Here is a 20,089-nt window from a genome sequence, read left to right on the forward strand (position 1 = left end):
TTATAATATTTTAAGAAATTACATTGAACTAAAGGTGTCCCTATTTTACCTAGATGTTTGAAGAGCTAATAAAAATGTTACGAAGATTCATGTCGACAATGAATGTAACTATGTTTCTACGTTGCTCGTAAAAACGTACATTCGATTGCATCGTTGGAAAAAACGCTGAAGCCATCGATAAGGAATGCGATTCAAAGACACGTTTCCCATGTAGAGAATCCATTCAAAGGTTACCACCATGCAACGACCCTACGCAACAATTAAATGCGGTTATGCACATATTGAACTTAAGTAATCATTGCAAACAAATAAAACAAATAGACGTGAATAATTAATTTTTCACGTATCCTGTTGCATTCAATAAATTATATTTACTTACTATGTAACTTATTATTAATTGTAATTGAATGAACTTAAAATTTCATAATGTGAAATTAACATGAAATAATATATACAATTAGTATTACTCATTCGACATGATTATCTACAAATGTGAGATTCGAGACAATATAAGTTCGTTAAAATCAAATGTATCAAATCGAAGATTTTCTTTTTTCTTGTTGCCTATCTTGCCGGAAGAGAACGAAATGATTCGAATAAAATATGAAAAGTAAGAGGAGAGCATACAATCATGCTTCACGAATCGAGTTATTCCAGTTTTCCGGTTCTCTGAAACGAAATCAAATCTTTTATCGCGATTCTCTTTTTATAAATCGAACACACATCTATTATTAATTATTTTATTTAATTATTTCTTTAATTAATTTTTATCGCATTACATTACAACAAATAATATAACAAAATATCTTTTTCTGTTTTAATTATAACCTCATTTCTTACTATAGAAAAATTGTAATATCGTTTCATTAGTCCATTTTGACGAATTGATGATTAATGAACTCAAAGATGAATTTTGAAAGGAAATTGAACATCGTTTTATTCTTCAGATCAACGAACTCAAAGATTATCCAGTGAAATATGAATGCGTTTGTGGACAGAATAGAAACGAAAGTTGCAACACGTATGCTGAGCGCGTGCATAATCGCAATAACACGAATCCACTCAAGATGCGTGAAGGCCACAACACTGTTTTACATACATGCTCTTCCTTGTACGCTTGAAATGCTGTCGCTTTCGTTACGAAGTTCCATAACTCTTCTAAAAACTACATCTCTGATCTTTTGTTTTGTTCCAACGGCAATTAAGAGGCCTTACCTTAAAAGTAGAGCAGAAAACCGGAAGTTTTGCAATGTTAAGGAAATAGTAATTAATTCTTTCTAAACGCGAATTAGGAAATTGTGAAATTATTTCAGATATTCGTTCGAAAGAAAAATCGTTTGAGTTAATGAAATGTGTAATTCACTTCTCTCTTATATAATTAAAATTAATGATTGAAACGTAAAACTGTATCTGTATTCTAAGTGTTATAATAAATTGTACCTTAAATTTTCTTAGTTTTCTTACGATATAAAATTCTTTCCCTTTTTATCGAAGACTTTAAATTATTAAAATAAACGAGTAATCAAGAAAAAGCACTATTAAAATTCCAGAAAATTTTTATTCAAGAAAAGAAAGAAAATTCTATAAATTAAAATATTCTATTCGATACACAACTATTTCCTCTTCTTTTTATAATTAATCAAACCGATATGCAACGCGAAATTACATAGATCGTTGCTTTCCTACGATGTTAACAAACACGAATACCTCGATTGAACTAACTGAAATCGATTTCCTATACAGATATCGCTCGACATCCTAATGATAAATATTATACTCTACGATACACGATCGTCGATTCAAAACAAACGATCGTATTTACTTTCGACTTGTCGTACGAACGTTCGATATTATCGTATCGCTTTCCATCATCGGTCAGAGCACGCGTCTTTATTAGAAAGGTGGAAACCATCCGACTTTCTACGCGTGCTTCAACAAGGGGAGATTTATCGACGAGTAAACGGAGCAGATCGTGCTCGAGCGCGTGATATTCGATAAATTCCCCTAGGAAGCGGCTCTCGAGAGATCGATAACCATTTCGTAACCGTGCGCTCGAGTTACTTTTACGCCGGAAGTTCCGTTCACGCCATTCACGTCTGGAAACGTTCATGGAAACGAGGAATGATTTTGTTGTGCGGAGAAAAAAAAATTTGAATTATTTATTTTATTTTAAGACGATGGAATTTATAGAGATGGATGGAAATTATGTGTTACATATGTGTGAGTTCCAAAAATTGTTTTCTTTCTTTTTCTTTTTTTTTTGTTTTTCTTTTGAAGTTTATATTGATTTAAAAAAGATCGATATTAATTGTTACATCTGTTCGAAATATTTATTGCGGGATAAATAATTGTTAAAGAAATACGATAATATTATATTTTTGTTATCGAATATACTGAAATAGATATAATTATAAATTAGTGGGATTTTTATTGCGGCATAAGTGATTTCAAAAAATATATAAATTTGTATAAAAATTAATAATATTTATATACTAAATTTACGGTGATATGGTTTTTATTTTAAGTGTATATTATATACGAATTATAAGCTATAATTGAATTTTGTCGTTATGACGAAATCCAAATTGAAAATATTGATAAACAATTGTATCCATTGTATCCATTAAAGCTGTAAGAAGAATCGTGAATAAAAATTAAAGCTGAAATCAGTGACTGAATTTAATAAAGTAACTGTGTGCGACTTAATAATATACCAGAATATATTACTCAAAAAGTGTAAACCTTTGTTCTTCAACAAGAGAGATTGTCGAGATTGGAAATATCTTCGATTTTTCCGTTGAACGATGGACAAAAATTGATTTCAGATTTTCGTTTTTATAATTATCAGCAAAATTAATATCAAAATTTTTTTATCCAGACAGACGACACGATTAATACATCTAATTATTTTTTAAATAACTTTAAACCATCTACAAACCATCATATTCAGATATACATTTTAATTCTAGTACTGATATAAAAACGAAATAAAACGATGAATCCTCTCATTTCCTTCCATCTCAAGTCAAACCTCATCTTTGATTGAACCGATCAAAATTCCAAACCAAACAAACATAAAAAAAAACTCCAACTCCGATAAAATTTCAAATTCCAAATTCCATTAATGCCTCTGATTCTCCTGGACAGGTTTAGTCGAGTGGAATTCGTCGTCGTACTGTTCATTGTTCACGTAATAAACCTTGCTTCGATACTGATACGGTCCTTTTCCATCTACAGGAATTGGCTTAGGCACGAACAAAGATTTCGGTTTGTACGTAATACTGTTGGCGATCACTTCGTATGGCAATCTTGCCTGATATTGAAGCAACTGTTGAATCTGAATAGGCATGTTCTTATCGATGACCAATTTCTGAGGGATCGGCGATGGAAGCCTTTCCACGGGCACAGCGATCTGCTCCACCCGAGGCTCTTCCTGTTGTTGCTGTTCGTAGCTACCTTTGTACACGATTCTACCCCTGTTCGCATACTCTCGCCTGGTTTTCCGTGGTTCCTCGCCGTAATTCTCAGACGTCTCGTACTGGGCCGATTGTTGATCGTGCTGGGCCGATTGCTGAGAATAAGCGTAAACGGAGGATGATGGGTCAGGATGTTTGAAGTCTTCCACTATCACTTGCTTCGCGTGAGGATCCGAGTATCTGCCGTACTGAATCTGATTTGGATCAGGCGATTGGACGTCGATCGGTTGAACGAACGTTTTGTACCGTATCTGTTGAGCCTCTGGCTGTGCTTCATGTTGCAAATACGATCTGTGTTCCAACCGATCGGATTCGATCTGGACGAGTTGCGACTGTTCGTCCTGCAATTGCTGAGACTCCGCCTCCGTTTGCTCGCTGGATTTCTGCCGAGGTCGAAACTGATTCAGGATGCCGAAAAATTTCCAATCGACCTTTAGACCTAAAGATATAAATAATAACGTTGATGCCGTTATGTACAATTCATTTAAGCAACAAACATTCCTGAAAATCCACGATGAAAAACCTCTCACGAGATCAATCGCACAATCGTTGATCCCGTTGCAAGCACGAACAATTGAAATCAAATCACAAAGCGAAGTTGATCGAATTACTATCATCTATCGCGGCACGCGTTTAAAAGCCAATTAAATTTAACCCATCGAATAGAAATTCAATCCGTCGTACTATTCTCGAGGAAAGGAGAGAGAGAAAGAGAGACGAGTAGTTCGATCTCGCGTAAATATCGTTTTAATTGTCGATTTTCGTGTGTTCTTATTCTTACCGTTCGGATCTTGGTATTTGAGTTGCGGCTGCGGTGCACGAGGGGAACGCTGACCGTTCTTCTCTTGCCCCATCGTCGTCGAAACGAACAACAAGGCGATAAAGAGGATCTGAGAACAGATAAAATTGCATTATCGCGAGAAGTCGCGAATATACAACAACGAATACGACGATGGCGCAACGTAATCTTGGTAATCTGAGATCCTTTAGAAAGCGAAATCTTCCTCTGGCCGTCTTTCTCTGGTCAAAGGAGGGCGCGAGATCTGTCCTTTTCTCGGAGATCGAGATGGAAATCGAGCGCCAGCGACTTCGGTTCGTTGGTCGTTTTGCTGCTGTTTGAAGGGTGGAGAGATTTGATTAAAATAAGATGCTTTTTTGTTATTATTTTTTTTTTTTTTTGATTGATTCTGTTCTAAAGTAACGAACTGGTTAAACGCTGGTTCACTTTCTTCCATTGTGCACCTTTCGTGGATAGTTGCAATTATCATAAAATTAAGTTTAATTTGTTGTTCGAGAGTGCCATGAATTGTAAACGATATCCATTAAGTATGGAAAATTAAGATTGATTATTTGGAGAATGAACTTTCGTTTAGTAATTACGATTCGAGTGTTAAGAACTGAGAGAGAGAGAGAGAGAGAGAGAGATGGCTGTAAATAAATAAGCATGCGTGTTTGAGAGGATTTTATAATGGAGCTTAGAATTTTTCTTTTTTTTTCCCCCTCAATTTGATGAATTATTCTGCTAAAATCGCGAATTGAAATGTGAAACACACACGAGTCTTGAACAGCGTATAGTTACGCCTAAGAAAGAGAAACTGCATTAATTAATTCATAATTATATTTATTTCTATCAAAAGAACAATAAATTTTTAGAAAAAGAAGGAGAATAAATGATTGCGAAAGTTTAAATAGAAATAGAATTTGGAATTTCTAATGGTAAAATTTTAGATAACTAAATCATTCATTTTTCTATTATTTTAAATTATTATATGAGAGAACATAGGAATCAAAATAAATGTCAAAAATAGTTTCATAGTATAATACCATCGTAATAAAGTTTATCTATTTTTTTTATTTAATTCTAATATCTCTTTTCTACTTTATCACCATAAAAAACAACATGGCTCAAAGAGAGTGGTTGAAGATACAAATCGACTCTGTGATCACCATCCAATATCATTTTCAAACGATATATCGCGATATCTCGAATGATAATTCGTGCCATCGTCATTCCCTCCCAAAAAAAATCAAAAAAATACTTCCAATAACACACCATCAATGAAAACCACCAAAAATTAAAATCATCGTGAAACCTCATTCTTAATAAAATCAAATAATTCGATTCACTCATATGATCAAAGAAAACCAAAAATAGTGGATTCGTTTTCAAATTCTAAATCCACCCCCAATGGAATTTCATCGACAAATTATCAATACCAATGAATTATCAATCTATCATTAAATCAAAAATTATTAAAAAACTACATATATGTTTCACTTAGTCACTATCGAAGATAAAATTGAAAATCAAAAAAAGAAAAGAAAATTAAATTCTCATCTCTCCCCCCTTCCCTCGACAATTCCACCAATGGAAAAAGTAAATTGACTCGAGTCAAAAGATTTTTGAATAAAATTTGAATTTATCTGATCATCACTCACTGGAAGTCTCATGGCTGTGGCGGGCGGAGGAATCGATGAACGTGGATGCTCGGTTCGCGGTTCTTCGAGCGGAAATCAGTCGCTGGAGCCGCCGTGGCTCTTCTATATACTCGGTGTCGGCCCCGAGTGTAATTGGTCGGCCGAGCAGACGGCCGGTGGCTACCTACTTTTTAAAGTAATTCTGCCTCGGGTAACGAGCGAGCCACCGAAGGGGGCCCCCGGGATATTATCGGGGCCCGATTGCAAGAATGCAATGTCGTTGCCGCAACTATTTGTTCACAAAGGTTGATTTAGGAAGGTGTGGATACCGTGTACGAGGTTTACAACCTTCTTGGAGAGGAAACAATAAGCTGGTAAGGGCGTTGGCGATCGAAAATGTTCGTGAAATTTTAAGTAACCACGGTGTAAAGCATATTTGATGTAAAGCATTTTTGGGATATGGTGAATAACGGTGACAGTGTTAATTAACGTTGAGTGTAAGGTAATTAAATTCTGGAGGCGTTAATAGTAATGTAGAAATGTTGATTCTTTGGATATGATCTGTTTATGGAAAAATATGACAAATGGGAAAACAATTGTATCGATAAAAATGTTTCGTATTAGAAATGTAAGTATTTCCTGATCAATTTCACTTCGAAGGAATTAAACTATCTCTCATTATTTCTTCGTTATGCGTAGGTGTATCTTGTCAATTAATTAGTAAGATAGAATTGTAAATGAAATTTTTATTAGTACAAGAATTTACCGGAATAAGAGGAAATTTTGTACAAGGTGAAAACTACTTTCGTATGTATCTACTGCTTTCGAGCATTTTTTTTTTTTTGTTTCGAGAAATATATTTCTTTTTTCCAAATTCTTAGAATATCGTAATGTGTAAAAATAAATATTACGATAAAAAATAAATACATCACCTATAAAAAATACGTAATACCTATAAAAAAGGACTGTCGCATGGTGCAGTTTAACCAACTCGAAATTAAGATTTGTTACTTAATCAATCGTTCGTAAGTCAAAGAGCTGACTGTTGAAGTCAATGAAACCGGTTCCGTGCATCAAATGTTTTATTTGTCTTCCATTAAAGCATAACAAAGAAGAAATGGAAAATAACGTAACAACAATATATATTATCTTTTCTATTCAATTATATACAATACGTAATAAAATACATTTTACAAGGAAAAAGAGAAATTTTCGTTCAAAACGGATAATATAAATTATTTAGATAGTGAATAATATAACTATTCGTGTCCTTTTTCGTTGAAAAAAGTTTAAAAGTGATGGAAAAAAAAAATATCAAAGAATTTCAAAATCTCTAAATCAGAATATGTTCATACCGACTCAAGAAAAAAAGAAAAGACAAAAGCAATTTCTTCATGCATGTCGTAAGCGATTGCTTTATGCCTTTACAAATCGTGCATAACTAACGTTTATAACGTGCAAATGATTTCCGATAATTGACTCAAATCACTTATTAATGAGATCTAATAACGGCCATAAAAATATTTGAAATAGAAAAATAAAAATAAAAATTGGTGCACAGTGAACAACTAGAAAATGGATACGGTGATCCTGAACTTTTCGATTTTCAAAAAATGCAAATTGAAAATGTAAATTGTGAGATTTATCTTGACATCTCTTAAGATCAAGGTGTAACACAATGGATATGTGCATATACATCGAGTACGCATAACGTTATCAATTTAGATTATTTTTAGAGATCTTTGCATGTTTTTTATCGCGCATTATATCTTCATTTATTCTTTTACGAATTAAAAATTTTACCAAAGTTACATTTATCTTTTTCATGTATTTTTATTAATGCAATATTTTTTATCTCAAAACATTTTCATGATACAAATTTTTTTTTACAAATTCAAATTTATTTCCAACATTTCAAAATCTTTTCATTCAACGTTAGAACATAAAAAAAATCGTATGTCGTATATTTTCTCTGATTGATCTTTATTACTTATTGAAACGAATTTCAGAGTTGAAGCAAATTTTTCATCTTCGAATTTTCGAAAAAAAACCCTTCCATTGCGAAAACATGGTTCACGGAATTTATTACGGAGGCGAAAATATATTAAATTGATCCGTGTGAAAAAAATGTCAGCTACGCGGGCAAAATTAGAGGATATTACGTGGATGTTGTACAAGAGAACTATTATTCGTTCTAAACGAAGTCTAAGAACCTCGTAAATCTAGGAGACTAAAGGGGCAATCTCGACTTTTTTTTTTTTTTTATCCAGATCCGTGTGAAAAATCACGGTAATTTTCGAAATTGTCAGATTCTTGGTTACTTCTCGAGAGTAACAGGAAGTTTTCGCCTAAAGGAAAAGAAAGAATAGTATCTACGTAACACTCTGTTTTTATGTCAATTTTTAGTCCAAACTTGTAATTAATATATTAAAGGGTATACAACAATGAAATGTTAAATGCTTAAATTTACTTGAATAATTTAATTTAACTTATTTCCTTAAAATTAAGGAGAAAAGAGAAGAGAGAATACTATTACGTAAAAAACTACAATAAAACATGTGTACTATAAAACGTGTATTATAAAACGTTTTTATAATACTCGTAACAAATTATCCAGAATCGAGAAAATAAAATAAATTACGTATATATTTGAATCCTTTAATTGCTTAATTTTCATTACTGCTAATAAATCTCTATGAATCGTCGCATGAAAATTTAAAAAGAATTTTCCTTCCCTAATCCTGGGAAAAATAACAAAAAATTTCATCAATTATGCAAATTCGATCCAAGTTCGATAACATAGATGAAACGTGAAATAAAAGTCTTTTTAAGATACTTTCTCACAGTCGGATAAAATTTGACTAGGAAAATCAATGCAGCAACGAACGATCGAGTCGATAGATAATTCTGATCCAACGGAATTAATTAGCCACGCAGGCCTTGTAACGCGATGTTCCGAAAAAGAAAAACGTGGTACAAATCGAAAGAACAAGGAAAGTTCCTCGATAATATTCGAAAGGAACGAGGAGAAAAAAGGTTCCGCGGAAACTGGCGGAGAAAGTACATCGTAAGGAAGAACTGCGTTTCAACGGAACAGCTCAAAAATAGAACGTTCGATGCTTTACTGACGGATATTAAGCAATTAATTTTTACGTGCCAAAGTAAGATAAAATCATCTTTTTACTTTTTAATTATGGAAAAAGAAAAAAAGAAATTATTAGCGAAATTACTAGTTTCTCTTATCTATAATTATTGTTGATCGCGATAAATTTTCGTACATTTTTTCGTTAATAATCTCTCTCACTTATTAATAAATCGTTGAATAATAATTATTTTTAATCCAAAACAATAATTACAATAGGGTAAGAAAAGAAATTTGCATTAATTGTAATATATTGGATGCATTATGTATATTTTTATATTTTATATTTTAACACTAGATATATTATCTAGATTTACGTAAGCGAGTCGATCAGATGGAATATAATCTTGTTCGATTGTAAGAGCTGGATGACTCACCCAATGCATGAAAATATGGAAATGGAAGAAAGAAGGATAATGAAAAGGTAACCAAAGGAACATTAATTATGATAACTGTAGAAATCAGAAATTATTGCAGAAATATGATAGTGTTGGTTGGTTAAATGAGCGTTAACTGTAGCATAGGAAATGATATCGATCGTGCGTTGCGATTGTTACCGTTACGTAGAATGTATGGAATGTATAAAACAGACATTCTGACAAGATACCTCGTTCCTGTATCTTTACTTTTTATATATTTAATGCGAACTACGTTTAGAACTGTATATAAAGAAATGGGAAGAGTGTAATTTATTTGGAGATTGCTCAGATTTTTGAGCTAGAGAAAGCATGTTTTACATTAAAAAGCATGTTTTAAATTAAAATTAAATGCGTTTTTTTTATTCATACTCAAATAAACGATAAAATTTATTGAAATTTTTTTTTTATATTTATTCGAAAACAGTAATATAATATAAAAAGTCTGTAAGAAGTTATTAGCAAGAATACATATTGTTATTACAAAATATTACATTTAAATATATGAAATAAATATTTATAAGATGCTTGTAACATATAAAAATTGGATCGAATAAATTTTATGAAGATTTCTAATCGATAAATATCGGAAACCTCTTTTTGAGCGACTTAAATTCGTACAATAAGTAAGACAAGGAAAGTAAGTGACAAGAAAAGGACAGAGATAGGATAAAAATATTGAATTCAGCGCCATCTTCAGAGTGCCGCAAATGAAACACAAAAAGAAAGGACAGAAAATAGTTAAAAAAGGATAGAGATAGGGCAGGAATTGACATTTAGCGCCATCTCTTAAAAATTGTTTGAAACTTGTCCTCTTCAAGTTTCTAAATATCTTCGAGAGATGGCGCCACTTGTCAATATTCTATCAAAGGATAGAAATAGGTAAGAATTAACACGTAGCGCCATCTCTTAAAAATTGTTTGAAACTTGTCCTCTTCAAGTTTCTAAATATCTTCGAGAGATGGCGCCACTTGTCAATCTTCTATCAAAGGATAGAAATAGGTAAGAATTAACACGTAGCGCCATCTCTCCAAAATATTTAGAAACTAGAATAGAAGAAGTTTCAAATGATTTTCAAGAGATGGCGCTCAAAGCCAATTCTTTCTGTATTTGTTTATACTGTTAATCAATGGGAGAATTGACAAATGGCGCCATCTCTCGAAGATATTTCGAAACTTGAATAGAAGAAGTTTGAAATGATCTTCAAGAGATGGCGCTCAAAGCCAATTCTTAATATATCTATCTTTTTCTATTATTTTCTATCTTTTTTTCTTCTGTTTCATTTGCGGCACTCTGAAGATGGCGCTGAATTCAATATTTTTATCCTATCTCTGTCTTTCTCTTATTATTATTTTCTTTGTCTTATTTATACTGATAATCAATGGGAGAATTGACAGATGGCGCCATCTCTCGAAGATATTTAGAAACTTGAAGAGGACAAGTTTCAGACAATTTTTAAGAGATGGCGCTGAATGTCAATTCCTGCCCTATCTCTATCCTTTTTTAACTATTTTCTGTCCTTTCTTTTTGTGTTTCATTTGCGGCACTCTGAAGATGGCGCTGAATTCAATATTTTTATCCTATCTCTGTCCTTTTCTTATCACTTACTTTCTTTGTCTATATGTTTTTCTCTGCATTCGGCGCGTGATCCACGCGTTAATTGAACGCAATATTATTTATATCTTTCAAAATTACAATGTGTTTCAATCTTTAATGTTAGAATTGTAATATTTCTCTCTCGTATTGATAATTTTACATCGAAATTTAGTTTTAATTGTATATTTCGCTTCTGATTTATATTTAATTCCTTAAACATAAAATATCTTATCCATAAAAAAACTAACTGAATGAATATCTCACTCACTATATATAACAATTATTTTATCCTGCAATATAACGCTCTCATTTGAAAATCAGAAAATAGACTTCGTCGCAAATAATTTTCAATTTTTTCTTCTTTTTTTTGAGCCGCTCAATATCCAACAAATAAAGAAAAAGAAAAGAAAACCGATTTTTACATTAAACAGATAAGAATCCCAGAAATATCAACGCATAAATTTTCCACGTTGAACCTACATCTTCTCGTGACTCGATTCGCTATTGCCATCGATTTTGAGTAGGTAGTAAAAAAAAAAAAAAAAGAAAATACCAGTACGTTCAACATTTCAACAATGTAACAATAAAACAATAATTTATTCAACCTATGTATCTATCTATTTCATATCAATTTTTCTTTCTTAAATATGCTACATAAAATTACTATCGACCTTCATTTACGTACCACGTTTCACATCAATAAAACGAAAAAAAAAAAAAAAAAAAGAATAAAGCAATCACCACTTCATTTCTACGATAAGTTTCCCGATGGACGACACCCAACAAATATACTCCAAGAAGGAAAGACCCCAGAAAGACACCAAGGACGTTCACTGGCCCCATGGCTAAAACACACGGGGCCCCGTAGTGTCCTGTCTGGCGCCAGGATAATGAAGCAACCCGGTCGGAGTTTCACATCAGTAGGGGAGGGGGAAAAAGTTATCGATCTAACCGCGTGAATATTTTAATAGCGAGGAGTTTCGTTTCCATTGGTTAAATTTAACGAAATTCTCCTGGAATCGAGATCGTCTTTCGAGAAAGACGAGGCTCGAAAAAAAAAAAAGAAGAAAAAAAGAAAAAAAAAAGGAAGATAAAAAGAGTAGGAGAAGATTAAGAGGGAACTAGACAAGCGTGAAATTCGTATCGTGCAGAGGCTACCGGTTCTGACCATCGTAAAATTAATAGGGACAAGAAAGAGATCGACGTATTCGATGAATATGGTTTAGGAAGCAGAAGCGGATGTGGAAAGAATGTGAAACAGGAAGAATTTTAAGAAAAATTATTTCACATTAAAATAGAAATATCTACTGATTTTTCTGGGAAATTATTTTCCAAATTTTTAATTCTTTCTTTATCGATCTTTATTGATACTTGAGAGTAAAAATAATAGAGACTGAAAGCTAACTGATGATTATTTTCTTTAAATTTTCTTCAAATTATTATATACAGTAATATGCTGGATATTGAAGAAATTTTTCAAAAAAAAAATGTAATATAATTAAAGTAATAAATAATTCACGAAAGTCAAATAATACGATAAAAGTCAAGGCAACCAACTTCTCGATTATACTTTAAGTTTCACGTTGCAAAAATAGTTACAAAGGTATTTCTATCTCGTTAAACTTGTAATAATTAAACGATATACATTCCAGATAGGTACACACTTATTAATGTCATCTTGATTAACGATTCGTGTATATAATTAGATATATTACGCGATTCTCTTGGAATATTCTCCTTAATCAATTGAAAAAGAAGAAAAAGATTCGTCAAACGTTCCAATAATCTAATTTATTCCTATCAATCATTGATTTATCGATTATCCTCTTCAGAATTATTTTTCTCTGATAATTGCTGGCTACGTAAGGACGAGATTTATTAAGAATTTCGAATAGAGATACGAGTATCCTCGAGCATAATTATTGAATTTGTATCAATTTCAACTGTCACGAGGCAGCCACATTGATAACAGTGAATTTCCAATGTGATTTATCGCCGATTCGCGAGACACAATTAATGCCAGGGCAGGAGAGAAGGAGTTTGGAACAAGTTGTTAATAAAATGGAGCCTCCTGGTTTGCTTGATATAATTTCTTCCATTTGAATAATCGACCTTTACTGACGCTCGTGCAGCTGCGCTGGATATGAAAATTATTACATCCCCTTTCTCACCTTACAATTACATATTGAATCGATTCAAACGTGTCATCATATTTCTGGCCTATTCTATGATTGAAATTTGATCGAGGAACTGTGTTTGAAATGTAATCAACAGAAAAAATTATAACAGGATGTATAAAATAAGTGATAAGATAGACGTAGATATATGCACATATATATATTTTTTTTAATAATAAAATTATTAATTTCTTTTATACCTTGAATCAACTGTCAAAAATTAAAAATTGAACGTATCAATAAAATTTGCGTTTCTCAAATAGAATACAAAAAAGATAAATTAATACTTGCACATTAATATCCAAAATCATAAAACATATAATTTAATTGAACTTGTAATAACACATGATTAACTATTTACATATTTTTATCGCATCAATGTCACTGTTGAATGAAAAGGGACACGTAATCGTAAAAAAGCGTACTTTACAAAGAAATAATAAACGTCACACGTTGAATTTATTCGTTCTCATAATAACACGTCTCTCCCAACTTCGATACCGAATTAATTTTTCTCTCTGTTTTCTCTCCGTGACAAAATTGCAGCCCTGTGACACGATCGCGAGTACAGATTAAAGTTCATAAGAGTGAATTATCGTGAATTATCATAACCGTGATTAGGTTTTTGCGTGTCTCTTCCCTTTTTTCCTCTTAAATTCAAGATCGGTCAATATCCGATTTCTTTCGATCCATTATCAACTTGCTTTCGTGTCGATAATGATCCTATAAATCATTTTTTAATCCAGTAAACCAACGATCGTTGTCCTCGACAACCTTCCTACAACCTTGCCAGATAATTCGGCCTCTTTCTTCTCTCTTTTTCTCTAAAATAATTATGATAACGGATGGAGAAAAAAAAACGTGTGATGTTGATACAGGATCTGCGTGTAAATCAAAGGTACAACGTAAAATTTATCGACGAGAGTCAGAATATTCATAGTGGGAAATTATATGGTTTCCTGTTTCTTCCCTTGTTTGGCTATGTCGCAAACGTGTTTGTAAAAGTCCATTTGTATCTCGATAATGATGGAAAATTAATAAGAGTGAGATGAAGTTAAAAAATATAGACTTTTATAAACAAAATAAAAAATAGGAATTTAAAATCTTCGACGTGGTGTTTTAACTTTTTCCCAATATATTTCCTATATTTATTGAGACAGTTTGAGATTCTCAAAGAGAAGATATTACTTGCACACGAGTAAAGATATTAATTAAAAGACGGGATAATTTTAAGCGATAAAATTGATTTACCGATCGTCATCTTCAACGATTTATGTAAAACTGAATGTTTTCTCTAAGTTTAAGTAGATGATTCTATGTTATTCGGAATTTTATTTTATATTTTTGTAATAAAGAAAAATAAACGTGCAAAATTAAAGGAATATATATATATATATATATATATAATTTGTAAAAATTTATAAATTGTTAAGTGTTATTGATAATTTAATTAACTCGCATTTTCTGTCTAAAAGGTTAAATCGGATTAAAAGAAGAAAAAAAAATATTATGACAATGGAATTTATTACAAAGTTGTATTCGACGAAATGACAATGGTTGCACAGCGCTATAATATTTCAATAATAAACATTAGACTTATCGTTGTAACGCCTAACGTTAAAGAGAGACAGTTTTCTTAAATCATAATGGTATCACGTGTAACTAATATCAGAATACTTTACTCTTACATATAATAAAAAATAGAGACGATGAACGCGCAACTTAAACCTACGAGGATGAGCAACATTCGAGCGAACGAGTTTCATCGATTCCACGCGAACAGACCTCACGTCCGCTTCGAGATTCGTTTTTCCGTGGTCGATCGGAAAAGTTTCGAGCAGACGTGCCTGAAAGATCAAGACAAGGATTTTTCCCTCGAACGATATGAATATTTACTTGTAATTTTCTTTATAAAATTCTTTAATTAATAAAAAACGACCAAAGTGTGATTTTAAGTTAAAATTCGTCTTTTTGATATAAAACTATATCAAATAATTCAAAATATATAAATCTTGTGTATATACGCGTGTAAAAAAAAATCTATTGCAACCATTATATTTAATCATTTGAAAGAAATTTCTTTAAAGAATTTTTTCGTCCCTCATATCATATCAAGTCATTTTAATATCTATATTATTATATAATAATATCTATATTATTTAAATTATCGCTAAATGATACAAGATAATATAATACAATTTTTGTCCGAAAAATATTTTATATTACTGTCTTATTCGGATCGTTCGAAGTAACAATTCTGTTCGAGATCGTGTTTATAATTTAAGGCGAATTACACGTTATTTAAATGGCAGAAGGAACTATCTCAAAGATTGAGGTAATGAGGAAGAATGAGCTATTTAAAACCCTAATAATAAAATAACGTTATCGTTTATACGGCTCTCTCGACGAGTGAGATACTTCCATGACGCGGGAACGTCTTTAAAGAGCTTAGCACAATAGATACATAAATCCTACAAAGAAGTGCGCAGAGACGCTGCCGTGACAAGTCAGCAATTTGGCCGCAGCTGCGGAGCCTTCGAGTTTCAGGCGATCGAGATAAAGGTGTTAAATTAACTTGGTAAGAGTGAATCCAAAATGGAGGCCCGGGCAGCTGCGACTTCTCGATCCGCTTTTTCATCACAGAAGCGTCGCAGTGACGAAAGCACGCGACATATACGTTCAGTCGATTCTTTTCTATATAACGATCATATTTTTTACTTAACAAATTGTACAATTTATGCGTGACAAAGGATTTTCTTCACATTTTTTTTCGAATTAACGCTGCCAACTTATATCTAAATATATTACACAGTTGAAACACTAAAGTTAAAATAGGGAATTATAAAAATAAGCACTTGCACTTGCTTTTAATGATTAAAGAAAAAGAATCTGAAGCTCGAATTGATTCGGAATTTCATGATTCTAGCGTTAATCTCGGAATTAAATGAAAAAAAAAAGGAAAAAAAAGTCATTGTACGAAAAATATCTTTACCAAGAACAATCCAATCATCGACTGAACCACCGAACACCGTGCGTCGTATCTCCATCACCACTACCACCACCTTCCTAATTTTAACAAATCTCGAGAAAAAGAAAACACGCTTGCGCGATTAACGCGATCACAAAAATTTACGCAACTACGTGGCGCCACGATCGAGGAGTTTTCGAATCGCTAGACGAACGAAGGGAAAAGAAATTGCCGCTCGAGAGTCTTCTCAAAGGCCATCGAGGAGGCGAGCGAGCGCACAAAAGTTAGGTTAGGTATCGCTTTCGCCATCGAAAGGGAAGCGTACTTTTGTTTCGCAACGAGAATTGTTTCGCTTCGAATTCCACGCATTTCGCCCGATCGAATCGTCCAGCGACCATCTTTTCCTTCCCGTCAAAAAAGAGTGGACACCGACGCCAGACACCAGCGAGATCTCCTGGTGGAAGGCCATTCTTAAATATTAATCGGTTGAGGCAGTTGCGTTGGCAAGAGCGAAAGAATCAGTCGTTTTCGTTTACCGTCGACTTAATCGCGTCGCTTTTGACGAGACAGCGAATTGAATTATTGTTTTTACAATGTAATGGCATTGATAATAACGATAAAATTGATTTTCGAGTAATATGTACGAAGTATCACAATTGATTCAATGTTTTCAAGCAAATAATTAAAATATACAATTCAGTTATTTTCTATGAGAAGATATTAATTAATATATATTTGTAGAATATAGATATGCCAATTTTCAATTTAAGTAATATCGTACAAATATTTACGTGAAGTTTAACTCTACGAAAAGATGATATACACATTGCTTTATGCAATCGAAACTATTCTCATAGAATATTTATGTTTTTTTTTTCTTTAAATTTTTGATACTGTTACAGATTGGGAAATTGAAATAAAAATAAATATACCGATTTATACATATCGAAAGAAAAATAATAATCAGTGTCCATTATCGCGTTGTACACTTTAATTTTAACAAGCGATGAATAATAATGTTTAAATTGGTATTCTTTGTAATTTCAACCTCTCTGACGAAAGACTGGATCAGCCAAGTCAGCGGAGAATCGCTGTGACCTTTTCCTTAGACCTCAGAAACGACGGAGTGACGACCGACCAAAGATAACCGTTCGCGCCTAACGAGTCCAAGTTTTCGTTCGCTTGTTCGTGAAGCTCGTTTAATCGTTCGTTTTATCCTTGCTCAGCGATGACATTGAATTTCTCGGTCTTACGCAATATTATCTTCGACAATGGCGACACGATGAATACACAAATAAAACGTAGACACACATTCGTGAAATATTCAATTTCACCTTAGAATTTGAACAATCGCTAGATTACCTCCTGATCCAATTAAAATCACGATTAATCGCTCTGTCTCGTTGTCGATTTCGACAAAAGCCACGCGACACGTCGTCGACTCCGTACCTCCCTCGTTCAACACTTCTGTCCACATCTGTCTCACCTCTTCACCTTTCACAAGGCCAGAAATTTCATCAGCGCGTCATAAATTAACCGAGGGTTGATGGTACCATCCGCAGTGTACCTGACACCCCTCAAGGAACCATCGTCATGGCTCACGACCCCGTATTCCCCAACGATGAAGCCATCCGGAGTCCTCTCCTCGACTCTGTACTTCCTGTAATTCCTACCCTCGACCACGTAGCCCACTTTGTGGCCATCCTCCACCTCGGAGGCGTTCGAAGGTTCGGTGAGCATCATCTGGGGCCCGTGCACGTTTCCATTGCTGCTCACGCTCACCGACTCGTCTACTTCGTAATTCTGCTCGTCAGGTTCTCCCTGCCGATTCAACGGGTGTCCCTCGGAATCGTAGAGCTTGCTAGGCTCGCTGTACACCTTGGCCGGTTGAGAGTACACCTTGGCAGGTTCAGAGTATACCTTGGCAGGTTCCGAGTAGACTTTCGACGGTTCGGAATACACCTTTTCAGGCTCGCTGTAGACCTTGGCAGGCTCGCTGTACACCTTGGCAGGCTCACCGTACACTTTGGCCGGCTCGCTGTAAACCTTGGCCGGCTCGCTGTACACCTTGGCCGGCTCCCCGTACACTTTCTCAGGCTCGCTGTACACTTTGGCCGGCTCGCTGTAGGACTTGGCCGGCTCGCTGTACGGTCGTGGTGATTTGTTGTAGCCCTTCGACGATTGGCCGTACATCTTGTTACTCGGTCGATTGTAGTGGGAAGCGTCGAAGTGTCTGCCTGCCTTTCGTCCTTGCACCGCCTGGTACCGTTCCGATTGTACCTCTACGGGCTCCTCGCTCGGCTCTTTAGGTTCCTCGTTCTCCTCGGGTAATTCGTAGTTGTCCTCCGCTGGCAGAGTGATCGTATCCCCGGAGGAAACGCTTCTTCCAGTGGTGCCGTTCGTCTTTCGATGTTGGGCGAACGACGGGGTGTGTTTGGCGAGTGGGCCAGGCGTGATCGAGCTCTGATGATTGGCTGATCGCCAACTGGTGCTGGGCGATCCCTCGTCCACGGAAAACTCGCTCCTGTTCGACTCGGATACGATGTTGCTAAGATCCTCCGTGACGAAGCTGGAGGACGATGGTGTGGTCGTGGTCGTGGTAGTCGTGGTCGTCCTCGTGGAAAGGACAGTGGTCGTGGTTGTCGCGCTGATCGTAGTCGACGTTGTTCTCGCGGTCGTGGTCCTCGTGGTTGTGGAAGCCCTCGCCGTGCCGTTCCTTGTCTCCTTCGTAACGTCTTTGGACGAGATCGAGATGGAGCTCGGAGGCCGCGAGACGACCGTCGCGTCCGTATTGTCGTAATGTTCCACCCTGACCTTGTACGGCGTGGCCTCGACGGTGGACGTCACGCTGACGCCTATAACCTTTTGCCGACCTACGACCCCTTTGTTGGTCGAGTTGACGCTCGTCGTCGTCGCGTTCGTCCTCGACTTCTCCCGCGTAGTGCCTGTCGACGTGGCTGTCGTCGTCGCGCTAATCGAACTCTGGGGAGCAAGCCTCGTCGAGGATATGTCGCCGGTGGTGGTCAACTCGTCGATCAACGACGCCAGATTCTGCTGCCTGTTCTCCAACGTTTTGTGACTTATGGGATAGAATCGAACCACCTCTTCACGCCCGCTTGTGTTCCTCGCTCTTGGGACCACCTGTCTGTTTCCGGGATTGCGCGATATTCGATAAATCGACGCCTCGTGCTGATGAGATTCCGCTGTCGCGCTGTCTCCTGACGTGGCCGACTGTCCTCCGCGTCTGAAACCTCTGCGCCGCTGCGGTGGTGTCGCCATGGCGCCGTTTATGAAAACGGACAGGAATTCCGTGCCCGCGAGTATGTCGTTCCTCTTCGCTGGAGCACCGTGTACTTCGTCCCACACCAGTGCCGCCTTCAGCAGTACCTGGAAAATTGTTTGTTTCCTCGTTGAAAGTGAAATCCGGGAAGAAAATTCGTGCAGTGTAAATACAATTGATTCTCGTTTGATCAGACGGAATTATTTTTGACTCATGTTTCTTTTTGATTGTGATATTAATGATATTTAATATCTACGAGATGAATATATTGGATGAAAACTTGATTATTTTGTGAAGATGGCTTTTAAGATAAGAAAAACATTGTTTTGAATTTTTTTTCAAATATATAGGTAAAATTAGGATCTAGTCATGTGACGCGATACTAGCGCCACAGAATCATTAACTACTAAGCATATGTACTTATATATTTATCCATATATTTATTCCTTTCGATATTCATCTTTTGAGTGTTCAAATTGCATTCTTTACTTGTTGCAATGTTTCTTTTCCTTAAAAAAAATTTCATTTCTATTTTCCAAATTTTCCTTAACCGCGTTATACGAAAGCATTAGCTTAATTTTTCACCTCGTATTCTTCAAAATTCTTCTTTTGCTTA

General features: G+C 34.9%; 2 protein-coding genes across 2 annotated transcripts in view; both read right to left on the reverse strand.

The window, feature by feature from the left end:
* Nucleotides 1–1,538: 1,538 nt before the first annotated feature.
* On the reverse strand, nt 1,539–6,072 carry LOC107999039 (putative uncharacterized protein DDB_G0271606). The gene is made up of 3 exons (XM_017058673.3): nt 5,916–6,072; nt 4,258–4,366; nt 1,539–3,915 (listed from the first exon to the last, which is right to left on the reverse strand). The coding sequence occupies exons 1-3, from the start codon at nt 5,925–5,927 to the stop codon at nt 3,122–3,124; spliced, it is 915 nt and encodes a 304-aa protein (XP_016914162.2). The 5' UTR covers nt 5,928–6,072; the 3' UTR covers nt 1,539–3,121.
* Nucleotides 6,073–14,730: 8,658 nt separating this feature from the next.
* The window catches only part of LOC107999055 (uncharacterized), a 46,696-nt gene continuing 41,337 nt past the window's right edge, over nt 14,731–20,089 (reverse strand). Inside the window, exon 2 of the mRNA XM_017058708.3 lies at nt 14,731–19,580. Coding sequence (XP_016914197.2) covers nt 17,691–19,580 — 1,890 coding nt within the window. The 3' untranslated portion in view covers nt 14,731–17,690. The remainder of the gene's footprint in view (nt 19,581–20,089) is intronic.

The sequence above is a fragment of the Apis cerana genome, linkage group LG4, assembly GCF_029169275.1.
Source record: "Apis cerana isolate GH-2021 linkage group LG4, AcerK_1.0, whole genome shotgun sequence".
Taxonomy (NCBI): domain Eukaryota; kingdom Metazoa; phylum Arthropoda; class Insecta; order Hymenoptera; family Apidae; genus Apis; species Apis cerana.